This window comes from Anomalospiza imberbis, chromosome 9 (assembly GCF_031753505.1).
Source record: "Anomalospiza imberbis isolate Cuckoo-Finch-1a 21T00152 chromosome 9, ASM3175350v1, whole genome shotgun sequence".
Taxonomy (NCBI): domain Eukaryota; kingdom Metazoa; phylum Chordata; class Aves; order Passeriformes; family Viduidae; genus Anomalospiza; species Anomalospiza imberbis.
The window spans coordinates 971,521-997,634 of NC_089689.1; the positions used below are offsets into that span (position 1 = coordinate 971,521).

The 26,114-nt window shown below is 49.2% G+C and overlaps 1 protein-coding gene across 3 annotated transcripts in view; it reads right to left on the reverse strand.

Moving 5' to 3' along the window:
• Positions 1-15,113: 15,113 nt before the first annotated feature.
• TEDC1 (tubulin epsilon and delta complex 1) overlaps positions 15,114-26,114 on the reverse strand; it is a 69,604-nt gene continuing 58,603 nt past the window's right edge. For all 3 annotated transcript variants that reach the window (XM_068199210.1, XM_068199209.1, XM_068199208.1), the window contains one exon: positions 15,114-16,350. In XM_068199210.1, the coding sequence (XP_068055311.1) occupies positions 15,994-16,350 (357 nt within the window). In that variant the 3' untranslated portion in view covers positions 15,114-15,993. The remainder of the gene's footprint in view (positions 16,351-26,114) is intronic.

Sequence of the window (26,114 nt, forward strand, 5' to 3'; positions counted from 1 at the left end):
AGTGTTCACGCTACAGTGATGTGCTGCAAGGTGCTAAAAAAGGAGGAGCAGAGTGACTCACCTGGGGGGCTGGGGAAGGACTTGGCTCTGACCAGCCTGGGCTCGTTCACTGGTGGAGCCTCGTGCTGTGCAAGTCTTTTCCTCTGGCTCCTTGCGCTCTTCATCCACAAGGAAAAGCCCAGGAGATCCCCACAGAGCCCTTTGGAGATGCATGGCAGGAATGAAGCTTGCCCACCAAGAGGAGAGGCTGTCAGAGACACACCAGCCTCCAGGTGCACAAAGAGCTCTGATTTTTGTCCAGCCACACCTAAATGAGCTGTCCTGTGAGAAAACAGACACTAAAACTTTTAGAGAAACATGGACAAAGTGGGATACCCCCCCAAAAGGCTGCTTTTAATAGAGATTTTATTTTGTCTGGATGTCTTATTGCAGTGAAATCTTATCTGCAAGTTTCAGGGCTGCCTGGGAAATCTGGTTGCCTCACCAGGGGAAAGGATATTTAAAAAGGATTAAATTTGACAGTTTTATACCAAAAGTGGATTTTTAAGACATAAGCAAAGACTCGAGATGGAAAGGTTAGTGGGCTGTTGAAAATGCATCTGCATTTAAGCTAATACGACTTAATTTCTAGCTGGTTATTAACAGGCTGGGTGTGATGAGCCCTGCTGGTCGCTGGGCTCAGCTGCTGAGGAAGGCAGGCAGGTGCTGTGACAGTGGGAAGAGAGGGGATCAGAACTCCCCTTTGAGCACAGACTGCCCCCAGTCTCCCCACATGCTGCTGAGGTCCTGGCTGGGCAGAAGCAGCAACAGCAGACTGGTGAAAGCAGGCACTGGGGTTGGTAGATGGAGACCCCACCAGCAAGACAAGTTTTGACCCAAATCTAAAGCACATTAGACACCAAAGAGCCCACTTCTCCTTCCAGATGGGAGGTCTCATCACCCCTCCCCTCACCCCACAGCAGAACCTGTGCATCAGTTAGGGCTTGGCTCACCCCATAGCTATGAAGCAACTCAAACCAATCAAACACATCCTCTCCTTGGCCATTAAGGCTTGCTCCAATTACCTCCAGCTTTAAAACAAAGAATAGGATATAAATTTTGTTTCACAAAGCTCCCACCTACATTTCTCTCCAAATGTTGAAATGACATTTCTGCCCACTGGAAATAGGACCTTGGAAAGACTCTCTGGATAGTTCATTTGCTGGAAAATAGAATTGACAGCCCAATTAATCTCACAGCCTGTGACTTTTAAGCCAGGGCTGTGGGTGTAGGTGCTCTGGGATGAGAACAGGAGAGGCTGGATAAATATCACAAGATGCTGCTGTCCCAGAGTTCTCCAGCCTCTCCTGGTGCCTGGCACCCTGCCTGCTCTGCCCCATGGTCTGTGTGGCTGCCAGCACATCCATGGGCTGCCCCGAGCTCAGAGCTGGATCTGTCCCTGTGTGCACAGCTGGCATGGACCTGGCTGTGGGACGGGGGCTGCTGTCCCCAACCCAGATCAGCACCAAACCTGCTGAGCCGAGCTGTGCTGTGCCAGAGGCACCACAGAGGCAGAGGCACCAATTCTGTCAGCCAAAGCTCCTGTGCCCTGAGGGGATCAGAGCCCAGGGCCAGCCAGAAAGAGCCCCAAAACCAAAACACTTTGCTTCCCATTTTCCTTTACAACCAATGGTCCCAGGGAGCTCCTCAGCCAGCCCTGCCACAATCTGCAGACACAAACACCCTTGGTCACTGACTGGGCACACGCTCCCACTGCCACGTGGCTCAGCCTCACCAAAGGAGCCACCAAGCTGCTGGCCAAGGCAGCTCCACCTGCCCAGGGCCAGGCATCACCACAGCTCTGTGTCCCAGCATGGATTTAGGGGCACAGCTGGCACCACTGTGCCTGGCACCACAGCAGCCACATGTCAGGGATGGGGGGACAGGAAGGCAGTGAGGGCTTTGCAGGCAGCAGGACGTGGCTGTGACCTTCCCAGGAACCAGCCATCCCTTCAGCTCCCACACAAATTATAGGATCAGCCTCACAGTCCATTCAGAGCATTAAGTACCTATTTCCTCATGTTGCTTTTGTTATTTTTATTACTATTTATTATTATTATCATCATCTTCTTCTTCTCCACAGGTATAGAAACACCTCAGGCTATAAGGTTCTGTTGTGGCAACAGCTCAATTCCTCTCTGACTCCTGCATGGAATCCTTGCCATAAAAAAGGCATTTACGGGGAATGACTTTCCTCAGCTCCATCACTGTGTGCCAGAGGAACCGGCAGCACTTTCCTGCTCCTTTGTTCTTGCTGCTATCTCCTGATCTGCAGATTGAATACATCACACTGTCATCTCCCAGCCTTGATCCCGAGGCAGGATCAACGGGATTGAATTCCAGCTCTCCTTAGAACCTTTCTCCCAAGAGCTGGCTGGAATAACACGTTGTGATGTCCCTCAGTAGCCCCTGCTGCACCCCGGCAGCCACAGGCATCTCCTTGCATCCCTCCCTGGCAGCAGTTTCCAGGCTGGAAGTTGTCTGAGGAGGGCAGGATGGTCCAAAACCCGACAGCACAAGTGCTGCTGAGGTGTGGCTGTTGTGACCCAAGCTGTGATAGGCACCACTTGTCGGAGTCCAGGAATCCCTCTGGCTGCCCTGGCTGTCTCGAGACCCTGGCAAGGGGCTCGGGAACCCTGGCAACAAGTCAAAAACACCTGTGGCTTCGCTTTTAGCCTGTGGAAAAGTGGCAATTTTGTATGAGGAATTACAAGCCACAAGGGTTTGAGTAGTATGATATTTGAATTAACACAGGGGGAAAAATAGAATGTTGGGGTTTTTAAGATAAGGGTTACAGGGGACAAGATGGAGGGATTTGGCCGTGTCCTCGACTTCTTCTCCTTGTTGTCCTCCACGTCTTGGTGTGATGGTGACACTTTTCTATTGGTTTAAGGTAGGGACACAGTGTCCAACAGAAATGTTAGGTATTGGTAATAAATTGCAAACATAGTATACTTAACTTTTGATAGAAAAGGTAAACGCTGCCTGACAGGGGAGGGCAGAATGCCATGGCTGCCTTGCTGAGAGGATCTCGGCAGGTCAGAGAAAGAATGTTATAGATAAGAAATAATAAACAACCTTGAGAACGCGATCTGAAGCATTCCAGACTCCTTCTTTGGCGGCTCGGGCTGGGAGAAAAAGGACTTTTACAATCTTGGGGTCATCAAGACTTCACAGAGACACAGACCCTGCGACCACTGAGAGCCAGGAAGGTGCTGGGAGGTGCCTCTTGTCCCTGCCCGTTTCTAAACTCGCCGGGAAAGGGAGCAGCTCATTCCAATGCAGACTGAAAATTCCCAGTGTGAGCCCCACCCCGAAGGAGTGAGCCCTCTGCTCTGCCCCCAACACACGGAAAAATTGCATCTCAGCCTGCCCGAACAAAGAGCAGCCGTGCATCACTCAGCACCATTGGGTTCCTTTAGAAAAACCTGTTTGCTCTGCTCTAATTGCTCCCAATGAAGAAATTATGTTCTGCTCCCTCGCAGCCCTTGCTCCCACCAGCTCACCAAGTTTGCCCCAACACAGTTTAGATCTGAGTGCTCAGGAGGTGGAAAAGTGTCTGCCCTGCCTGTCACACCCGGTTGGGAAGGATGGGTGCAAAAAGGCCCTTCCAGGTTTCCCAAACTCCGGATGCAGGCTGGAGGGGAGGGCCAGGAGCCGACCAGGCTGGGCAGAGATCCTCACCCAGCCTCACCAAGAGTTAATTTAGGGAGGAGAGAGACCAGGCAGACCTCTGTTAAGCAGGGGTGCAGCCACACCACTTTCCTCAATCCCAGCTCCTAACCAGGGCTTTGGAGGCTGTTCCTGTGTCCTGAGCTCAGCCTGGCTCTGCTCCCATCCCAGCAGGTTCCCGGGGGATACCTGGAGCCTTGCAAGCTCCAGACAGTAAGATGTCACTTTGGTGCTACAGCACTTAGGGAAAAGAGCAGAATAAATGTTCTTACAGAGCTGGCGTGCTAAAATACGATACAAGTTAGGCCATAACTCACCTGACCTTGCATTTCACATAATTTCTAGTGACATTTGTCATGAATAAATAGCCTGTCACTTCCCTCTGCTCTGGGGCTGCTGCTGCAGGGCACAGGGTGTCCCTCCTTCAGGCGTTTACCCCGGGGAGATGTTCCCTCCTGCCATCATTTTCCCATCCAGCAGCCAGCAAGGGGCAAAGGACCAAAGGGACTGGAACCCCTCTGCTTTGGGATGGCTGGGGAAGGGCTGGGCTGGGGCTGGGGCTGGCTGTTCCCTGCACACCCAGCCCCCTGCACACACACACTCGCTCCTGTCTGCTCGGGAATCTGCCCATTGCCATGGAAACCGTGCTGACATCAGGCACTGCTAACGTTATTCCAATGACTAATTGCTTTATGAAGGGTGAGCCAAATTACTGAAACAATCTCCAGGCCCCAGAGATCTGTATTTAACACCCAGGCACATGCCAAAAAGTGTCCCTCACCTGCAGGGATGCTGGGCAGGGCTGTGGGAGCACAGCTGGGGACTCTTGTCCAGGCTTGGATGTGTGGCACAGAGGGGCTGTTAAATCCTAATTTTTTGTGCTTCTTGAGAGCTGTTTGGTACCGATTTAAGCTGCCTGTGTAGTGCCAAGACTCCAGTTCAGGGGGTACTCCTGTTTTTCCAGCTCACAGGGATCTGTGGTACTTGCTGCTGCTGACAGCAGTCTGCCTGGTCTTTTTACTCTCTTGTTTTCCTCCTTACATGCCTTCTTCCTTCTCTGTGGCTCTTTTGAGTCGAAGGCTCACAGGATGAGGATCCTACCTTCCCAGAAAGTGCAGTTTTCCAGCACGCTGCTTCAAGCTGCCCCTGTGGCCATTTCTGTCGCTGGCTGCACCATTGGAAGCTGCACACATGGCAAGTGCCTCCTTGTCCCCGTCCTTCACGGGAGCTGCTTCTCATGCTCCTACTCCAGAACCCTTCCCAGCTTCCACTGCCGTGCGCAGAACCCCTCCAGGCAGGGCAGCTGTGGCTGTGCAGCTCAGAAAGGGAACAACAACCCCACAGTGCACTCCAGGGCTTGCATCCACAACGGCTAACCCCAAAGAGGAAGAAGAAACAGCTCCGTTTCAACAGCAAGACTGAAAGCTGATGCATCACTTGCCTGCCCCTCCTAATGCTCAAGGATGGTGTGAGAACCATTGCTGCCTCTGGCAGAATCAGAGAATGTGGCAGAGACACCTTCTGCTGAACCAGGCTGCTGAAAGCCCCTTCCAACCTGGCCTGGAACACTCCCAGGGATGGAACATCCACAGCTTCTCTGGGCACCTGTGCCAGGGCCTCTTCACCCTCATAGTGAACAATTCCTTCCTAACATCTAATCTAAACCTGCTCCCTTTCAGTTTGAAGCCATCCCCTCATCAAATGTCCCTCTCCCTGTTTTTCATAAGGACTGGAAAGATGCTGGAAGTTTCAGGTGCTGGAGAGAGGTGTGACCAACCAACAGTGAAGGCAGGCAGTGTCTGGGATGCTGCTTATCCCAGCAGTCCATAATTGCAGAGCATTCATCAGACTCCAGAACAAGGCAAAACTCCAGGAAGAAGGTGCTTTGCCAGCAGAGCTGACGTGAGGGGCACTCAGGGGGTTGGCCTTTCAATGATTTCATTTTGAAATAACAAACAGCATAAAAAAGCCCCAGTCAGAGACATCTCACAGGACAGGACAGTGAAGCTCCCGCTCTCAGCAGACAGCTGTGGGTGCAGGGCTCACAGCTTGTGGGCTGCTTTTCTCTGAATCTGCTGGATCCTGCAGCCAATCTGATGGGAAAAAAACCAAAACCCAACCAGGCCAGCTCTGAATATTTATTCACTTAAACATTTTAAATCCCTTCTTTAAGGATATGTGATAGCTTATTGCATCAGCAATTTATAACCCCTGCCTCCCTACAGCATCCAAACCGTTTATGGCTCTGTGTTATTTACTGCCTGACACCGAAAATAGGAAACATTATGAAAATGTGTTCAGGAGTTATTCGGGCGCCCAGAGGCAGGGGGGAGGCGCTGGCACAGCTGTGGTGCATGGAAACCTCGGTGGCCAGCCCGCAGCAGCCGTGCCTGCATCCGTGCCTGCATCCGTGCCTGCATCCCTGCCTGCATCCCTGCCCGCATCCTCCTGCGAGCCCTCCGGAGCATCATCACCTTAATGAGTGGCAGACACTGATTGCACCCGTGCCGCTCCGGGAAGCGTTAATTACGTTAATTGCATGGGGCTAAGGCTGAGCTGCTCGCCGCTGTGCCCGAGCCCCCGGTGACACCGAGCCGACAGCGCTCGGGAGTTGTCCCAGCACGTTCTCGCAGGACTCCACGGCTGCATTTAGCACGGCAGCCGCACTCGCAGATCCCCAGCCATCACCAAATGTCAGGCCCTCCTACTGTGATAAGTTAAGAACAGACCGGCCTTTTTTTTTTCCTACCGTCAGACAAAAACTAGTAGCATTTCTCTCTTTTTTTTTTCTTCTTTCTTTCCTTCTAGACACAGAAGTGCACCTTCCAGCGCTGGACAGACACACGGCTTTCCCCGTGGGCTGCCTGGGGCTCTGGCTGAGCTCTTGCTCATTAATAGGCTCATTAAGGCAGCTGTCCCCCGCAGCGCCCATTAACACACATGAGAGAGTGCCCGGAGGTGAGAGCTTCACTAATCAAATGTGCTATTAAGATCCTAATCCATTTCATTAGCCCGTTTCATTTGACACTTAGTGAGGCTCAGAGATGCTCTGTGTAGCGGGGCTGAAGGCACACGGCCTGTCCTGTGGAAAAATAATCCTTTTTATTAGACCCATAATTCCCTTTTATCCTGTATTAGTTTGTTTCTCGAGCTGAAGGGCGCCTGGGATTTGCAGCTCCGGCAGAGATGCCAGGGATTTTCCCTTCGTGTGCGAACGTGTCATCACACAGTGTAAGACTGGGAGGGATCAGGGCAGCAGCAATATCCAAAAACAAAATGAAAACAAAAAAAAAAAAACAAACAAAAAGAACAACGGCAACAACAAAAAATCCAACAGAAAACCAGGCTGCGTGATTATTTGATTACATATTACCGGACTGTATTTTGGGGATGTTATCTAGATGACCCTCCAGCGGGTATTTTGGAGACTGAAATGACGAAAAGCTTCAGGCCTATCTGAAATAATTCCTAATTTCCCTCTTGCTTTGAATCCAGCCAGGTGAGGTGTCGGAGCTCAGCAGAGAGGCGGGACGAGGAGATTGCTCAGGAGGCTGGGGAGGCGGCGAGCTGAACGCGTCGGGCAGGGGATGCCTGCGCGCATCCCGTGTCTCCTGCGCCGAGCAAATGCACCTGAACGCCGCGCTGCGCGATGGGATTCTGCCTGGGAGCTCTGCAGCACCCCGGGGATTCTGAGTGTCGGTAGGTTATCAGATACGCAGCTCTTCGTTATCAAATAAGCATCCCTAAAGGTTTGTACTTCCCACACAAAAACACGCTTGAAACGGCATTATAACTTGGTACCATTAAAGAAATGTTTTATGGAACAAGAACTTTGTGGGTGTAATATTCATCTTGAGGAGTGGATTGTGGCAGGTCTTCAGAAACAGCTGAGGAAAATGCCCCCATGTCGCCCTGATTTCTTAGGATTTTCTAAAGCCTTCTGAATTTACATTCTTGTAGAGAACTTTCTCATGCAACTTTCTGTAAACAACATATTGTTTTGCATTCTTTCATAGAGGCAGAGAAATTTGATGTACTGGTAGTTTGTCCAGTGTTGTTGGAGAGGTGGCACGTTCACCTTCCAATCCACTGGCACCTTTTGAGAACTATAAATGATTGGAGTCAGAAGAAATAAATTAGTCTCTTCATGGTGACCAAAGCTGTGGTGCGTCGTTTTTCCTGGTGTCCTCTGGTGATACCCCCATTTCACTGAAGTGTTCCCACTGAGCAAAGCTGAAATGTTCCAACTGCAGGATAAGCAAGCTCCTACCCGAATGCAGCCTTCTGCCTGCACTTCCAAGGGTTCCTTGGGAGCAGCCCCATGTGCCAGCAAGGCTTCCAGGCCGTGCACTGGCACCAAACCCTCCCTGAGCTCACCCCACATCGCTGCCTCTGCTCCCTGGCAGGGGAGAGGAAACGCAGGGGGCATCCAGGCTGGCTGGGCTCGAAGCAGGTCAGTGCACCCCTGGAGCACCCTGTGCCACCCTCTCCAGCAGCACACACCTCAGCTCCCATCCCCAAGGACGTGGGAGAGGACAGGAGGTACAGCCTGGTGACGTCCTCTCGCTTTTCCTGGCTGGGGCTGCGCCGGAGAAGGGTGAGCAGGGACAGGCTGCTCCTGTCCCCAGAGCCAGAGGTGGCAATGGAAGGGATGAGTGGCACTCACAGCATCTCTTACAGCAGGACCCTTAGTGGGGGACAGGTCCTTTTGATAATTCATTAGCACACAGAGTCCCTGCAGCCAAAACAGCAAAATCCCTGTTCCTTGCTCTGTTCTAACCCAATTTCTGAGCAATTGATGGGGGAAAAAAAAAACCCAACTTTAAAAAAGCACTCTTAGAAATTCAAAGCCATCTGCTCCCTCAGCATTGCCCAGGGCATCTGCCTCCCCCTGAGCAGCCAGTGGATGGAACCTGGCTCCCACCTGTGCCCACCCCCGGGCTGCCACACGCACTGCTGTGCTCTGTAGGGTCCCTGGCAGAACAACAGAGCTCAGAGCCTGGTGCCACATTCCTGTGCTTGAGAAAAGTGTTGAGAGAGAGGGAAAACACACGGCACTGCTGGTGGGCAGGGAGCTGCCAGGGCCCCCAGACCCAGCAGTGAAGTCAGGGCCCAGTGCAGATCCAGTCAGGGCTCGTGTGAGAGCAGCACAGGATGCAGCACAGTGCTGGGCTGCAGCTGGCACGGGGCAATGTCCCCACAGGCTCCCCAGGGCAGGCTCAGTATTTAATGCCCACATTAAATACTCACAGCCTGACTGTGTTAGGCACCGCCAGGGCAGCACCAGGAAACTTCTAGTTCTCTCCTGAGATGGGAGAGAGCTGTTTTTTCAAAAAGCACCATCATCTCCAAAGAATATGAAGCACAGGGGAGCGAGGAATCCCTGCTGTGGGACCACAGATCACTGGCACCCCTATCCCTGCCGGCCGCAGGGGCTGCAGCACGGCCCTGGCTGGTGGGCAGCAGTGTGTTCTTGCACAGTGTGTTCTCCACCCCTCTTGGGGCTGGGGTCTCCTCCCTGGGAAGCTTGCCAGCCTGTTCCTGTCCCCGCTGCAGGTCCCAGAGGAGCAGCAGGGCAGCGCATCCCCGGCTGGCTGTCCCCACAGGACCCTCGCAGGGATGGCACCTGGGGGTGACACTGTCCCTCCCCACGGCCCTCCCCGTCCTGCAGCCCCCCTTTCCCCACAGCACTTCCAGTCCAAACCACGGCATTTGCCTTTCCACCAGGACACAAGTCTGTGTCCATCCCGAGCCATCCCCGTGCCCAACCCGGGAGGTGGAGACCCCAAGCGTGTCGATGCAAAGCTCTTCTTGGCTTAGCAATATGAATTGCAGCATGATATAAAGGCCTATTAAAGGCTGATTTCTAGAACAAATGCTGCCCCCGTGGCTAATCAGAAGAATATTTCCTTCATTGAGAGACAAAATTAATATTGCAGTTTGGCAGACGCAATGATGCCAAGCAAATAACTTGCAGTCGAGTTTTATTGTTATGATGCCTTTGGTTGCTGGCCTTGGCCTCGAGAGGGTAGCAACAGAAATGGGGGAATATAAATGGAAACCTCTACAAGCCTGAAATAAATGCATGCCCTGGAACTGCAGGGAAGCAGGGTTTAATAGGAGACATCAGCATGCACAGCACAGGCTGGGCACGCTGCCCTGTCCCCTGTGGTGGCACCCAGCAGGCAAGAAGACAGGCACACAGCCTTGGCCAGGACATCTGCCTCAGTCTCCAGGCAGCCTGGACCCCTCACTGCGGGCTTTACAGTGTATTTTCATTTCTAAAAGGGGTTTGGGAAGCGAGAAGGCACTGTGTCAACACCATGAAAGCTGGCATTAATCAAGAGTGATAGCGTGGCCTCCTTGCCAGTGGTTAGCATTAAAAAATACATATTAGCATTTTTAATATTAATCAGTGTAAACAAGAAAGATACTTCTATAAAAATTAATTGGAAAGCTCCTTTCCTTAGAGGACACCGATGAATTAATATCACACCTCAGGGCTGCGAAGCGTTCTTCGGGAGCAAACCTTCTCAGGCTCATGGCTCACCCACACCTCACGTAAGTCAAGGCTCATTCCCTTGGGTCAGAGGCTACTCCTGCCCCAGGAGTCTCAGGCCACCATGAGCCAGCACAGGATGAACTGTGCTTCGGAGCCCGTGGTCAGTCTCAGGCTCCTTCCCCCTCCCTGCGGAGCCCGTGGCAGGAGCGGACTTGCCGTGTCATTAAAGGTGCAACCTGGAAAAGCCAAGCCATTCCAGGGCCTGAGGCTGTCGAGGCACGGGGCAAGAGGCACTGATTGCTGTGCTTACAGAAAACACACAGGCTTCCACCTGCCTTTCATCCCTCCCTGCCATGGGGGCCACAGCAGCAGGAGCCTGACACCAGCTCCCACCACACTCCCGGCCAGCCTGCCTCAACAAGGAGCCTTCATGGAATAGTACCCCAAGAAAACTTCTGCCCCCCGCCCTTCCATAGCCAGATCTCTCATGCCCTGTGTCCTCCTGGGACCTGGCTGTCAGCACAGCCCTGGCACCCACTGGCTCATGGCCCAGGAAAGCTGCTAGTGCCACGTGGAGGACAAGAGGCTGGTAGGATTGAGCAAAGTCCTCTACTTACCCCTGCCAAGTGCTGGAGATTTTGCCAACTGAGCAGTTGGAATGGCAGAAAATACCAGGTTTTACCTTGGATTTGTATTTGTAACATAAAGGGTGTTTGGTGGCTCCGGCAGGACGAGCCCCAGGGCTGGCACAGCCCTGCTCATGCCCCAGAGCCCACTCCCTGCACTGCTCCACTGAGCCTTGTGGTCTTTCCAGAGCATTCGCAGCTCTGCTCCCTCCAGAGCAGCTGGGGGCTGCTGCAAGGCAAAGCAGGCATCTTGTGAAACAGCCAGGCTGATTTAATAAGGTCAGATGGGAGAAGAAGAGCATTAGCAGGGCCCGAGAGCCCACTCTGACTCTACCCCAGTAAATCCCTTGTTTGCTGGTCTCTGATGCAGGCAGCCATGCTCAAATATTTCTCAGCTGTACTTGATGCTAAATGAAAGCAGGAGCCACCAAGAGAGCTGGGCTTCTTCCCAGCCCCACTGCCCCCCAGCCCAGGCTGGCTGGGGGCCCATGCCTGTGTCCCCCTCCTCCTGCTGACCCTCCCAGTGCCCAGGGAGCCACAGGGGTGGCTTTCCCCAGCTGCTTGCATTCCCTTTGTTCCAGTTGAGTGTCTAGCTGGACCTCCAGGAGGGGTATTTCTGGGCGAGCAAAGGGCTCTCCAGCCCTCCAGAAGGAAGCAAGCCAGCAGGACCAGATGCAGACCCTAAGATTCACACTGGGAAATAAGCTGGCACAGTTGACAGTGAAGGTACCTGCTGCCAGTGAAGGTGACAGCTCCTTGACTGAGTGGGATACGGTCACCTCATGGCTGGGGGATGATGGCGTGGCTGGCTGAGCCATTTGTAAGCACAAATCCTGTCAGAGACAGAAGCTGGGGCCAGGCCAGACATCCCCAGCCTGGGCCAGGAGCTTTCATGGGAGACTGGATTCTCATGAGGGTGCACACCTTTGTTTTCCCTGCCTCCCATTCCAGAGCAGCTGGAGAACAGAACACTTTAGGGACAGGAACAGGCATCTGGCCATGGCCTGATGGCTGGGACACCTTCTGGGTGTGGAGGGGCTGCAAGGACAAGGATCTTCCCAGCCTAGAGGTGAGACACCAGCGAGGGCTGGGCTGTGAGCTGAGGAGCAGCAGCACTGCCTGACTGCTCCGTACGAGCTGCGTGAGGCTGAAAGACCCGAGGCTCTCGCTGGAAGAGGCTGAGGGTCAGAGGAGAGGGGCTGAAGCATCAGGCATGTGTTGACTCCCACGCTGCCACACAGACACTCGCACCAACTGCCAGCAGCTCACCCTCCAGCAGGGGCTGCTGGAGGAATCCCAGAGGGAACCCAAAACACTCCAGGCTGGAAATCACTGTTCACAGCAGCTCTTTTTTTAAACATAGGTTGCAGGCCTTATTTACCAGCAGGCTCAGCGTTGTGGGGAGCGGTGACTGCGTGTGACGCGCTTGCCTTTTGCAAAGGGAACCTCCTGTTTTGACTGCAAGCTAAATGATGCTCAGTTATTTGGGGAGGAACATTTCCAGCTACACAGCATGAGCCAGAGTTATCAGCCAATTAAGTATTTATGGCCAATTCCATTTTCCTAGCGAGATGCTTGGAAAGCAAGCCTGAGTTACATCAGAGCAATGGGTTAAACTGTGCCTTCCTACAAGCACCCCCATGCTGGCCCACCAGAGCCTGCACAAGTCCTGTAGAGACTTCTCTTAAGGCTCTGCTGGAAAACAATCATCAGCAGTGTGGTTTAAACACTGCAGCAGTATCTCAGCCTGTCTGTGGTGAAGCATCAGCAGAGCAGGAAGCAAAGGCCAGGTGCTCCCAGCCCCACAAGGAGGGTTAGCTGTGATGGGGGCTCCACGTGGGCAGGCTGTGCTGTCAGCTGTCTCCAGGTGAACATCTGGGACAGCCTGACCCTCGCCAGGGGTATCTGACAAGCACATGCAGCATCTCTGCCAGGTGCTGATTTAAACCTGCTCTCCTGCTTTTCCAGCATAGGCTCCTCTCTTTCCCAGCATCACTTAGTTCCCAACTGGATCCAAACCCAAACTACACCCTTCAGGATTCACCAACAAGGAGAACTGCTTCAAACAAAGCAGAGAGCAAACCAAACCCTGCTGCCCACCCCAAATGCTTGGACAGCATCACCACCAGCCTTCCCCCTCCACTGGAGTTCAACAACCACCTGCACACAGTGGGACACTCACACAGCTTCCCTGCCTCACACCCACCTACTCTTCTCTGCTCAACTCCATCAACAATGTTAGGGCAGACTCCTGCTTTCACAGGAAATGTACAACCAGCATGGTGGCATGGCAAAGGGCAAACCTCCTAACAGCTTCTGGCTTTGTTTTCAGCCTGTAGGGGGTTGTTTACAACACTCTACAATTTCTGCGGAGTAACGCTTCACATTGCAGAAGCATGCAGGAGCCCATGGATGGCATGAACCGCTTGAGTCACCCTCCTCCTGTCACAGCATCTGCCACAGACCAACCAGGCACGTGGATGCTGGCTGTCACACTCTCCCAGGGCAGCCATTCCCCCTTCTGCAGCATCCTCAGCTGCTGACACAGGGCCAGGCCCCCGTGCCTGAAAGGAAAACACCACAAATGCCATGGTACCCGTGTGAGGTGACAAACACCTATTTGCTCCTAGGTCATACCACATTTAATGTAACTGTGGTCACTCCGTTCACTTTCCTGTCCTCACTGCAGCTGGTGTTAATCCAGGGATGTTTTCTTGGGCTGTTAAGTGGTGTTTATCATTCATCAGTTCCCGGCAGTACTGGAGAGACAGCTGTCGGCTCACCAAGCTCATGAGGACTGGAGAGCTGTATTCCAGATACATTGATGTGCCTCAAAAGTTGTGACCAGTCACCAAAGCATGACCAGAGCTCAGCCCCTGCCCGTCCAGCTCCTGGGGAGGTGCTGTGATTTTTAAAAGGAAAAATGACCCTCCAAAACTCTGTGTGGGAGAGCACTAAGCCCTTATAGCATCTCCTGCTTTGTGCGTTCTGTGCTGAGAAGAGAGGCAAAGGAAAGAGGAGGCTGCAATATTTTGTTTAAAACCACTGCCAGCTCAGAACAGACCGCTGACCTTCACCAGGGCCCGCAGAGTAGCTGCTCTGGTTTAAGCTCATTGGTACCTGAACAAAAGGCAGTGCAGAATCGGTGCCAGAAGATCCAAATGGGACTCGGCCACGCTCTCAGCACCCCAGGTGGAAAGGTGAACCTTTCAGGTGCCTCAGCTGCAGCCCCTCTTGATGGACACTCCAGGGCAAGCAGCTCCAGCTCCAGCCCGCTGGCTCTCCTGACAGCTCCCGTGTGGCCACTCCAGCAGAGTGGCTTGTGCCACGCAGGTTTCTGCCAGTCACTGTGGGCACTTTGCACATCACACACACATTGTACAGACACACTGAGCACTGCCATTCTTGACCTGAGAAAAAACCACTTCTTCAGGGTCAAGCAGGGGCAAGGTGCTGCCAGTTGCAGTCTCTGCTGCAGGGGGCCCTTGGCTGGACACTGAAGCACGGGGTACTCAGTGTGTGTGGTGACAAAGGGCTGATCCCAGGAAATCAGTCATCCCCAAGTGACTCCTGCCAGGTTCAGTGCACAGCAGGATAATAAATCCTGCATCCAGCATTGAGCCAGCCCTGAGAAGCCACAGCAGGGCGTGAGCTAGACCTGCACTTGAATCTGAGAGCTCTTGCCATGCTCAAGAATATTTGCACACTCTTCTCTGCGGACTATCCCAGGAGAAGAAAAGATCTTTTGAGGGCAACATTTTAAACCTAAATGTGACGCAGTATGAAAATTTCCTTGTATAAAGGCTAAAGGAGGACATAAAATACTCAAAGAGAGAGAGACTGGTGCTGCCACTCTTGCTAGTTCTGGGATATACTGCATCGCTCCCATCCATGAATAATTTTCTGTGAAACCTGTGTCTGAATGGGTCCTCTTGTACATTAAGTGTCAACAGTCCTGGAGCCAACACCTGCCCAAAGTTGTACCAGCCTGAAACAGGTACCCTGCACCTACAGAGATGGTTTGGAAAGCAGAGTGGTGTGGATTGGCTTTTCAAAGCCATGGAGACTCTTCCAGGAGCAGCTGCCTGGGGCCACCTGCCCCAGATATGGATCTTGCCAGCCCCACTGGGTTTTTCTGCTCCAGGACTGTGTGTCACTGTCAGTGCCAGCTGCCTTGCACAACACACACACAAACACCCTCCTCCCAGAGGCTGCTTCCCCAGACAAAAGAAATCCCACTGCTCATGGCAATTCACAAATGAAAAGCAGACTGGTTTCTTTAAATATTATTTATTCCTCAAAGTGTACAACTAGAACATAAAAATATTCCTTGGTGAAAGCAAACCAGAAAAGGGTAGGAAATTAAGGCCAAAGGAAAAGCATTTCACTGTTCCAAGGGAAGAAGCCTTCAGAGACAGAGCTTGGAGACTCCTCAAGCTTGGAAGTTAAGGTCGTATTTCTGTATCACAGACACTTCCCATAGCAGGTCCGTAAGTTATCCCTCTCATTGTGACTCATATGGAATGGGTTTCTAGTTTGTTCTCTTTGAGAACCCAATTACTTCAAGTGCATCACACCAGTAAATGAAATCAGTGCAGTGCTTTATTTATTATTAGGCATTTGTTTTTCTTTATTGTGACTACATTATAGCTGCCACAAATACTCCGAGCAGCTGAATTAAAACAACACACTCCTGAATATTTCCAATCTCTCAAAGCCTTGGTATTTTTCATGTTCTCCAACACTTGGATTTTTCTGACTAATGAACTCTTCCAATTGCTGGAAAATATTGAATGCAATCAGTACTTCAATGCACAGCCTCGACGTACGCCGTGCCTCGCAGCTGAGCACTGTGAAAGAGCCCAGGGCTTGGCAGAAGAACTAGAAATCCAGAAGATAAAAGGGAGATTTATGCACACTCCCACCAAGGCCTAATGCAGAATTTAATTGGCATGGTTAGCAATAAAGGGGCTGCAGAGAGAGCACTGAGGTTGTGGCCCCAGTACAGCTCACAAAGCAGTAACAAGTTATGATTCCCAGGCTAAAAAACTAGAAATGACATTTGGTTCCTCAGCTCACACTCCCCCATGCCAGGCTGCAGAACATGACCAAGCCACTCTATTCCCTTGCTTCTCCCAGCCCAGGTTTCTCTCTTCACGGGGAGATACAAATCACTCCCTCCAAGCCTTCTGCAATCCTATCCAGCCTGTGCCTGCACTGCTGCCGCAGCTGCTGCAGCTCTCTCTGCAGGCTGGCCTCTCTCACCTGCAGCTCTGTGATCACCTCTGCAGCACTGACAGCTGCAGCAGCCTCCTTGGACACACACCGACCTAAGCTCATTTTGCCAGCAGGGTGTTTGCTCCTCAGCACCAGCCTGCACAAACCGTGCATTTTGTTTTTCTTTGGAGCACAGAGGGATGTGAGACCTCCCAGTTTTAGTTCAATGCTTTCCTCTATCTTTCTAGCAGTGGCAGAGAACCTCTCCTTCTGTAGTTCTTCTCTTGTTGCCACCTGTAGAGGGAAGAAAAAGAACAGGAAGGGAAGAGTAGGGCACATTTCTGTGAAAGAAATCCTCCCCCCAGGAAACAACACAAAGCGTCATGTTTGGACTAGGACATACCAAAAACAGGAGCCAGCTGTGAGTGTAAACTAAAGCATGTGGCAGAGCAAACTGAATTAAGCCATCGTGTGCTTTCAGCCAGGCAGCAGCCTCAGTAGCCAGAGAGCTGCCTGTAGTCATTTGTTTGCAGATTCCCAGTCCAGCAGCCCCTCCAGTGATGATTTCCATACAAGATCTCTGCACTCTTCCCTCTCACTGGGGAGTGGGTGGGGTGGCTTCAGACCAAAACACACACAGCAAAAAGGGAGACCCAGCAGAGTCACCTGCATCCCTGTTGTGCTTTGAGCCACCAGGTTGTCATAACAGATTAATTGCCTCGTGAACAACAACATTATTTCGGTTTGCAAATGTTTCCTGCGTTTGGCAATGCTGAAAAGTAGGGGTGACAACTGTAAGCAAGCAATTCCTTAATTCTCAGTGCTCATTATGGGGTAACAATTAGGAAAAGGAAAATAATGGAGCAGAGTCAAGCAGAGCCCAAGACCAAAATGAGTACCAGGCAACACACTTTCACTGGAGACAAACCCCAATAAAATAAAAGCTTTTCTTGTGACAGCATCACAGTCTGGATTATAAAAGCAATTGTATATACTGGGATTTTTCCAAAGCACTTGATTTAATGTTCTCTAACAATTTGATTTGAAGAACTTGCAAGATGGTAATTGCCTTGCCAATTTTACTAGTGGATTAAATATGAATTCAGTGACTCATCTCAAAATGCACTTGTCGGTGGGGAAACATCTGCAAAGGCCTTCAGGGAAATGATTCTTGGCCCAATGGGATTTTCTGTTTCTGCTATGGCAAAAAGCTGCCAAATCAACTCAGTCAAAAAGCAGCAAAGTTTCCCAAAAGCGATGCTGCCTCAGCAACCTGCATAAATCCCAGAGCTCTCCTGGGACTTGTGCACAGTTCTGGAGTTTGTGCCTCAAAAGTCCACAGGGAAACAGAGAGTAGGATTCACAGGCAGGGCATCCAGTGACTCACAGCCAGAAAACAAACCTTAGACTGTGAAACTTAGAGAGTTCAAAATATTCCATTCATGGAGACAGACACCCAGTTTGTTTTACTTCCTACAAGGAAGTGGGAAAAAAGGTGGTAAAGTTCAGACTTTGCTGACAAAGCCATAAGAAGATCAAAATTCGAGTTAAGATATTCAGCTCCAGAGTAAGACACTGTTTCCTACTGTGAGGATAATGAACCATGAAATGCTTCAATGCAGCTCCAGGGATGAATCCTTTGGCCAAAGCTCAGCTCAGGTCAAGCTCAGTGCTAATGATACCCCTTCCAGCCTTGAAATTGCTCTGCAACCCCTCCCCTTCGTGCCCGTGGGTGAAGCTGAGCAACTCCTTGGGGTTTTAAATCTGCAGATCTGCATTAAGATACCGGTACATCAGACATCACAGCTTTGACAAGTTCCCTGTAAAGTCGGGGATATTTTGGCAGTTCTCTGAAGCATCAGAGATCAGGCAGAGCTCAAAGCAGCCCCAGCTGCAAGGACAAGAGTCCTAAGGTAGTGAAGCACCTGCAGCGTTTCCCCCTGTCCAGCTACAGCTGCTCAGGGTCAGACCAGCTGCTGTCTGTGAGAAGAAAAGGGTTTTTATCCCCCAGATCAGGGGGGAAGGTTTTATCACTGACACAAGTTCAGAAGAGTATGCCATGCAGGGATCAGTCTGCCCTCTCTGACAGTGAAACACTGCAGGTGTGACGGCTGCAGTCACAGTTAAATTCCTCCACTGACACCAACTCCACCACGGCTCCGCTCACTCATCCCACATCTTCCTTCAGAATATCTTCATGAGTTTTGCAGCCAAGTAATTAATCCTCTCCATAGTCTTCTGATGAGTTATTCTCACCCCTCAGCCTTGGCTTAAAGAAGATTAAGAAAATCAATCAAATCAGAAAAGGACTAAATTTCTGTGAGTTTCTACTAACACATTAAAGGCTTTATCGATGCAGAACCATCTGTTAAAGGAGACCTCTGTTGATTAAGGCATTTGAACATAGAATTGAAGCTGAGAGAAGTCTATCTTTGTCCTTGTCCAAGAACCAGGGGTCCCTCTTTATCATAATCCCCAAGGAATCCCAGGGACATCTCTTGCTGTTGGCTGTAAGAATAACTGAGGTGCAATCCTCTAACACCACTTCAGAAGGAACAAAACTGAAAAAATAAATTCAGTGTTATCTGGTCTCCCCACAGCCAATGAATAAATGGAAAATGATGTTTGCACAAAGTGGATTTAACACTGGAATCCAGGATGGGAAAAATTTCCCATCAGTTACAAACAACAACATCACTCAGCAAACAGAGCCCACAAGATGTTATTTATTTTTCACATTAAACTCCAGCAGAAGCACAGTAAGGCTGTATAAAAGCATTCTTAATGAAACATAGGTTTTCATACTCTCCACCAGTCAAAACTGGAGAATTTTATTATCCATTAAGCAAGGCACATGATGGAGGAGCAGCATGCTCCTCTCAGCACTGAGTGCATTGAGTTCTAACCCACAGCAGGGATAGGAATTACTACAGGGAAGCAGGAGAAGTTGCAAGGACAAGGACAAAAGCCCTGGAGCCAGGGAAACAGAAGTGTAACAGAACCTACACCCAAGTATCAGAAGGATGCTGCACATGCCATCTTCTATAAAGAGGAGCAGTGTTTCCTGAGATAACATTAGATAAACTAAAGAGGGGAATTTTTTTTTAATTATCAATATTAAATAAGACAACAAGTTCAGCAAAGCACCATTTATTTCCTATCAGCACAATCTGGAACTGGAAAGCTAACTCCAGTTCTGTTCTTCTTGGAAGGCTCTGCAAACATATGTATGGCCACGGATACTTTTGCTGCAGTTTATAGATTTCAACTGCTAAAAATCTCCAAGGGTTACCTTCAAGCAATATCCTTTACTCTTCACATCCTGAATGCTTGTGAAAATACTCAATAATCTCCTCCTGTATGGTTAATTGATGCTCTTTAACAGCTTGCTGTCTCCCATTAGTCGGCACACAATGATTATTCTACTCTGCAAAACAATCTCAACAGACCACTTTGTATTAAACAAACATATTGTAAAAGATTAGGAGCCTCAGCAATTTGTGCCTGCCCATTTCCATCCCACAGCTCTGCTTTTCAGCCTCAATCTACCAGCTGGAATTTGAATTCCCAATTAGGTGTGTAGTGCTGTCTGAAAACTGCTGCACATCCTCTCCAAATAAATACAACATGATAATCATCTTTTCCAGCTGTACAGAACCATCCTCATCCCAAAGGGACCCGGTGCACCTTCAAACTGACACATATTCTGCTCTGCAGGGGGTTGGCTTCTCCCTTCCCAGCTCTTAATTTCATGGCTGCTCTTTGGGACAGGACAGTGGCCAAACTGCCCTGAGTGTGCCCACATGTTTTCCTTTAGATAACTTCACCCTTGAAAAGGTATTAGGAACTAAAAGCTAACAGGAAAGCTGTAATAACTTAGATATTCTAAGAAGAAGCCAACAGACCAGTGGAGCTGCAGAGAGCAGTACTGCATCTGGGATCAGACTGAAAAGGGACCAAAGTGACAGCTAGCCTGGGCTGTCCTCCCCAAAGCTGGCACGGTGCTGGCACGGTTTGACACTGGCGCGATGCCAGCGCCCCCATGAAAATGCACTTTTCTAAATAATTGCTGTGAGATGTGATCAGGAACAGGGCAGAGCAGGCCCAAGCTTAGTAACAAAGAAAAGAACTTTATTAAACTACTACTACTATAAAAACTACAAACACTAAATCCTGGATGAAGACCTTCCAAAACACCCCTCCTCCTCCCACCTGATTTCTAAACAAACCCAACAGTGAGACACCATCCAGAAAAGTCCAGCCACAAGCCACTCCATCATCTCCTTCCAACTCAAAAATTTCCTCTTCCATCATCTCGGATCCCAGACTGTCTCTCTTCTACTTCAAATCAAGGAGGAGTAATATTTTACAAAGCCTTCGTTTCTCAGGAAAGGGTTAAAAGTTCAGACTCCCTGGATGGCTGAAATCTCTGCCCAGCAGCCGATTCCCAAGGCCAAGGCTGGGCACCTTCCCCCGCTCCTTCTCCTCCGCACCGGCAAAGTTACAGGTGCCGTCCGGACTCTCTGTCTCTTCCCTCTGTGGGGGGAATGACAAAGGCATCTCCGCTTTTCTCCACCCTTTCATCCACAGGAGCTGGCTCGGTTCCAGTCCTTCAGCCCCCTCGGCTCACCTCAACCAGGCCGCATGGCTTCCCCTCCCCCACCCAGCCCCATGGCTGGGCAGGTGAGATCTGCACAGCACCCTGACCGTAACCAAAGAGAGCGAGCTCTTGGGAGTTCCTGCTTTTAACCCCCTGTGTTCTCAGAGGCGTATCCATACCTTCAGTGGCCACTTTAGGTGCCAATATCCAAACTTGACCACTGATTGGTTTGACCCAACTTCCTGAAAAAATCACTTCCATGTCAAACCACGACAAGTGCTAAGGGCTGCAGTGTGCACAGGCACAGATCCTGCTGGCACATCCACGAGCAGGAATGTGCAAAGGAATAAGCACTGTAATGAAACAGACCTCTTCAACACTGGCTGGAGGGTGGGCAGAGACTGGTGGTGGCATGGTGGAACCAAGCCAGGCAGGACATTGGGCAGGTATGGAAAGGATTTACCTGGGACATCACTGGGATGCTGCCTCCACAAAACCATTCAGGCTGGCATCTGATTGAGCAAAGTGGCCAAGCCAAAGCAGAAAAGGATGGGCCCAGTACAGAGCTGGAAAGGGGAATATCCAAAGGGGAGGCACATCCCAGGTTGGTTAACCGTGGTGGATTAACTCCTGCACCAATGCACAGAAGAGGCTTTGAGCCTGCAAACACCTACGCACACGATTAACTCCTCCAGCACCTCCTCGGCCCAACCTCCTCCGAAATGTCTTCTACCCAGAGCTAGCTGGCTGAATGAAAAGAACAGCCAGTACTGTCTCACCTCTTTTCAGTCCTGGGAATCCTCTGGCTTTGAATAAATCTTGTAACAATGACTTCAGGGGGCAAATCATGGCAAAGGTAACATTGCATATTTTGAGTAAGCTGCCTTCCAGTTTCTTTGCATGTTCCACAGCTTTGAGGCCAGAATGGTGTTACCCACATTCTCCTCCCCTGACCATGTGACAATTTGCCATGTGGACAGCCCCAGTCTTCCTGCTGCCCACCTAGTGAAGCTCTGCTTCCATCACCTGCTTGGATGCTTCACACATTCAGCTCACTTGATCCCTCCTCCAAAGGAGACCTTCAAGCCCCTCAGCTCCCTCACATTTGCCTGCACCTTTCTGGTAATGAGCTTCCCAGAGCTCTGTGTTTCATTCCAGGGTCTGGAATCATGCCAGAGAGGCTGATCTCTCTCCCATTTTTAATAACTCACTAATAAAAAATGCAGTAAAAATTACACACAAACTGGGGTTTTTTTTCTGCTGAAAAGCAAGCTGAATGTGAATTTATTTGGAGAATGTAACCAACACGCAAGACATCCCAAAGAGATGCTAAGAGATCTAGATAACCATATCATGTTCCTTACATCATTTCCAGTAATGACCCAGCTGAAATGACCATCTCCCAAATGCTGGAAGTCAACATTTCAGCTTGTTGAAACTTCACATGGCAACCTGAAAGCCTCGCAGTTGCATCCTTGAAGGAAGCCCCCAGCTAGAGATGAAGGTTTAAAAAGCAGCAGCAAGGAAAGGTCCAAACATCTACTTCCAGGAAGAGAAGGGGGAATCATAGGAGCATTTCCATTTTATGATTGCATTGCTGCCAGCTTCAAAGAAGGAATAGCAAACAAATGGCTGGAATTTCTTTTGAAGTGGATGATAAAGACCAGAATCGTGTCATTGCTTTTAAATCACAATGTCTTCATATTATTTTAGGAGTTTTGCAGAAACAGCTAGAATAGTATTGTTCAGAAAAAACACACTGCACAAGCCTAGAAATGGCACATTTTCTGTCTCCAGTCCTATCTGTCCACTCCTCCTCTCATATTTCCCTTATGAACAGGGAGAAGGCCCCATATGCATAGAGGATGAAATTCAAATTATCCTTGCCAAGCTGCACAGATACTACAAACTGTGATGACTGCCTTTGCCAGGAAACACAATGAGACTGGGAGCCTCCTTTGTGCTCCCAGACACAAGGAACAAACAGAAAAATCTCAGATCTTGTCTTCTGGGGTTGAGGAGTGAAAGGAAATTAGGAAATATAAACAGACATAATATCCAAGCCACCAAGTCATGCTCCTTGGCCATCAGGGCCTAATAACCCAACACATTTCATAAACCCTGAAAGCACCAAACAGCATCTGACTTGCAGAATTTTGTATTCCTAAAGGCTGCTCATTTCCGAGTTTTATTTTAAACACATCATGTCTAAGAAGGCCCCTGTGCCTGGGGAGTTGAAAAGGATGAAGTGAAATATTACATGCTTGGCAACATAAGATTAATGAAGGGTCAGACTGCAGGAACAGAGGAGACTTGCCAGGCCAGCCAGTGCACTCTCCACCCTGGCTCCAAACAGCTCTCCAGCACATCACAACATCTCCAGCAATGGCTTCACCAGCCTGGAGGAGCTGCCCAGGGCTCTCAGCCTCCATGCAAACTCAGGAGACTCTAATTCAACAGACAAGAATCAATTTTAGATAAAGATCTGTAAGTGAGGAATAAAAGCGGGATAAGCACGGAGGTATCGCTGGGATGGATGCTGAGCAGAAATCCTGACAGCCAGCCACTGGAAGCCAGGAATGGCAAATTAACCCTGCTTTAGGAGCTCTCCCTTTCCAGAGTGGAATCCAAATCAGTCCAGGGGCTGAACCTTACAAGCACTTGTCTTTAATTGGTACAAACACTTTATAAAGGATCGTTATTTATACCTTGTGTTGCCTTTCAGTTTAGTGTTTTTTCCATACCACCCCCAAGAAATGCCTTGCAGAGCTGCAATCCCAGCTGACAATGTGTCTGGGATACAGAAAACAGGATACAGAAAAAGAGATAAAGAAGGATTTGCAGACTGCTTTTAAGAAAGTCTTCCTTGTAAGCACTTAAAAACCAGCATCAACTACAAAAGAAATGAGCAAAAGGAAATAATAAGCAGAAGTATCAATAACATAGTAGGGGGAAGAGCAGAGTCCCCTCTGAGTACAGGAGAAATACCTGTAAATATGAAAAGAAAGTGGAATATAACCAAAACAGCCAGAGGATCCCACGATTCCCACCCACAAGCCCTTTGTGTTCCTGTGCAAGGATTTCCTCACTGTTCAACATGCATTCTGTACCTTGCTGCACATGGAGTAGCCATAAAAAGCTGCATCCAAAGAGGATGCCCAAGCAGAGTTTGTCTCAAATATCCTCAGAGATAGCAGGAACTGAACATGCCAGCACTGCTCCTCTTTGTACAGAATGAAAATCAACAACCCAAGAGGCCTGTGTGACCCCAAAGACATAAAAACAAAGCTTTTTTCACACATGAACAGGGTGAGGGCTTTAGCCTACTTTAACAATAAACAATAATTTGGCTGGGGCACCAGTTTTTTTTAACAAAAATGTTTGCTTTTTTTTGAAGAATGATGGTTGAGGGTTTGACAAATGCTTTCCTTCCTCAGCTGTGGACAGTGACCCATTCAGGCTCACAGGAGCAGAGAAAGGCACTACTTCAAGGGATGCTGTGAATGCATAATTGACGGACAATCAAATCCTGCAGCTCCTACTGCTGGGAAAAATAATAAAGCAGGGGGGACAGGACCCTGCACAGCCCACGAAGTTCAGACATTTGCTGAGAAGGAAAATCAGGCCCCCCGTCTTCAGAAAATAATCTAAAGGCATTTGCTGCTTACATACAAAAGTCCACAAGTTAAAGCCAAAGCAATATCTAAAATCAGCTGTTCTGGAAACACTACAACACTGAGTAAGCAGGTGTTCTACTATAAAAAACACCTTGCCCTAATTTCAAATTCATGTCTTAGAGTAACTTGCCCAAATGTAATTTCAAGCCTGTATGGAAGTTACAGAGTTAGTACTGCAGCTCTATAAACCTTGTCTCATTGAATCAAGCTTCTGTGCTGTCAGCTTTCAAGGGTTTTAATTTTCTGCTGCAATTTTGCCATACTCAAGACTAACCAGTTTAAAAAGCTAGAAACCATCCCTGTCTATTTTAATAGCTGAAGACTTCCCACACTGTCCTGCCTAAATGAGGTTTCTTTCTTCTCATAAGAGCATTGATTGTACACAAAGAGACTTGAAATAGCCCATTTAATGCCAGTTTTCATGCATTGGAGGATTAAAGTCATAATAAACTGTTTGAATAGTCTAATCTATCACAAAGCACAGGCTACAGTCTCTCACCTGGTAATTTCTGCAATGTTCTGCTACATTTTGGTAAACTAGAAACACATAGTTTTGGGTTTCTAAACACAGACTCCAGCAGTTTAAAATACTACCCTATCACTGCACTACCCCAGCAGTGAAATGCAATTATGGTTTGAAACACGCCCCTTTTCAGCAAGTTCCACCTCAGCCACTGGGTCTGCTCATACCATCTTTCATCCAAAGTCTAAAACCCTCAAAATTCCACTTCTGCCTAGGAATTTGCAGAACATGGTCCAGCCAGGAACTTTGCCTTGGTTAAATTAGACTTTTCTCACTTCTCAAAAAGCCAGACCAAATTAATTCCTTTATCACCCTTCCGTTAATCCTTTCCAACCTTTCAACCATTTCCCACCTGTGATGGTGGTATAAGCGGTGCCAGCACGTTTCATTAAACTCTGAATTGTGATCCATATCTCATCTGTCCTTCAATGACTAGTGGCAGAGAGCAACACTTAGTTGCCAATAACCTAACAACTTTTCCATGACCCATTACCCTCTATTTCCAAAGGCCATAAAATGGAAAGGTTTGCACGTAACCAAAATCAAAGTGACCTGAGGGACAGGAATTGGTACTTTTTACTAAACCCAACCCCAGCAACAGGGAGAAATTTAAATTATGTCTTTTGGCTTAGCAATAATTACAGCAGCTAAAGCAAAATGTCACCTTATTATAATCACTAATTTTTAACACTTGTTATTAGTTCAGCAGGAGGAAAAATCTCAGTCCTTTGGAACTGGTGGTGAATAAATGAAAGGGGTGATCCCAAACAGGGGCATTATTTGTCCCATAAACTATGAAGATATTTTAGAAGGGCTGTAAAGCTGAGCTATAGCAATTGACAGAAGATGTAATTATACAAGCAGCTGCATTCCAAATTTTGCTGGGATCTGCAATTTCCTGCAATTAGGGAGGAATGTATGCATCTCCAATCTTATGCATTTTGAAGCAAGACATTCACCATCAGAATGCTGGCTCCTGGTGCACCTATTGTCATTCCAAAACATACTGACCAGGAAGCCAGGGAGAAGATGGTTACCTATCTTACCTAGGAACAGATCTAATAACTAAAAATCCAGTTTTAATACCCAGAACAGCCTTAGCTGCATGTGAGGAGAAGAGCTGGCACTGCTGCTCCCTGCTTCAATTAAACATCAGACACTGCAGAGCACTTCCTAAGCCTTCAGATCAGCATCCACACTGTTCTCTCCAATGGGAAGATGGTGAGGAAGCACAGTAATGGGAAGCCAGATGCTAATT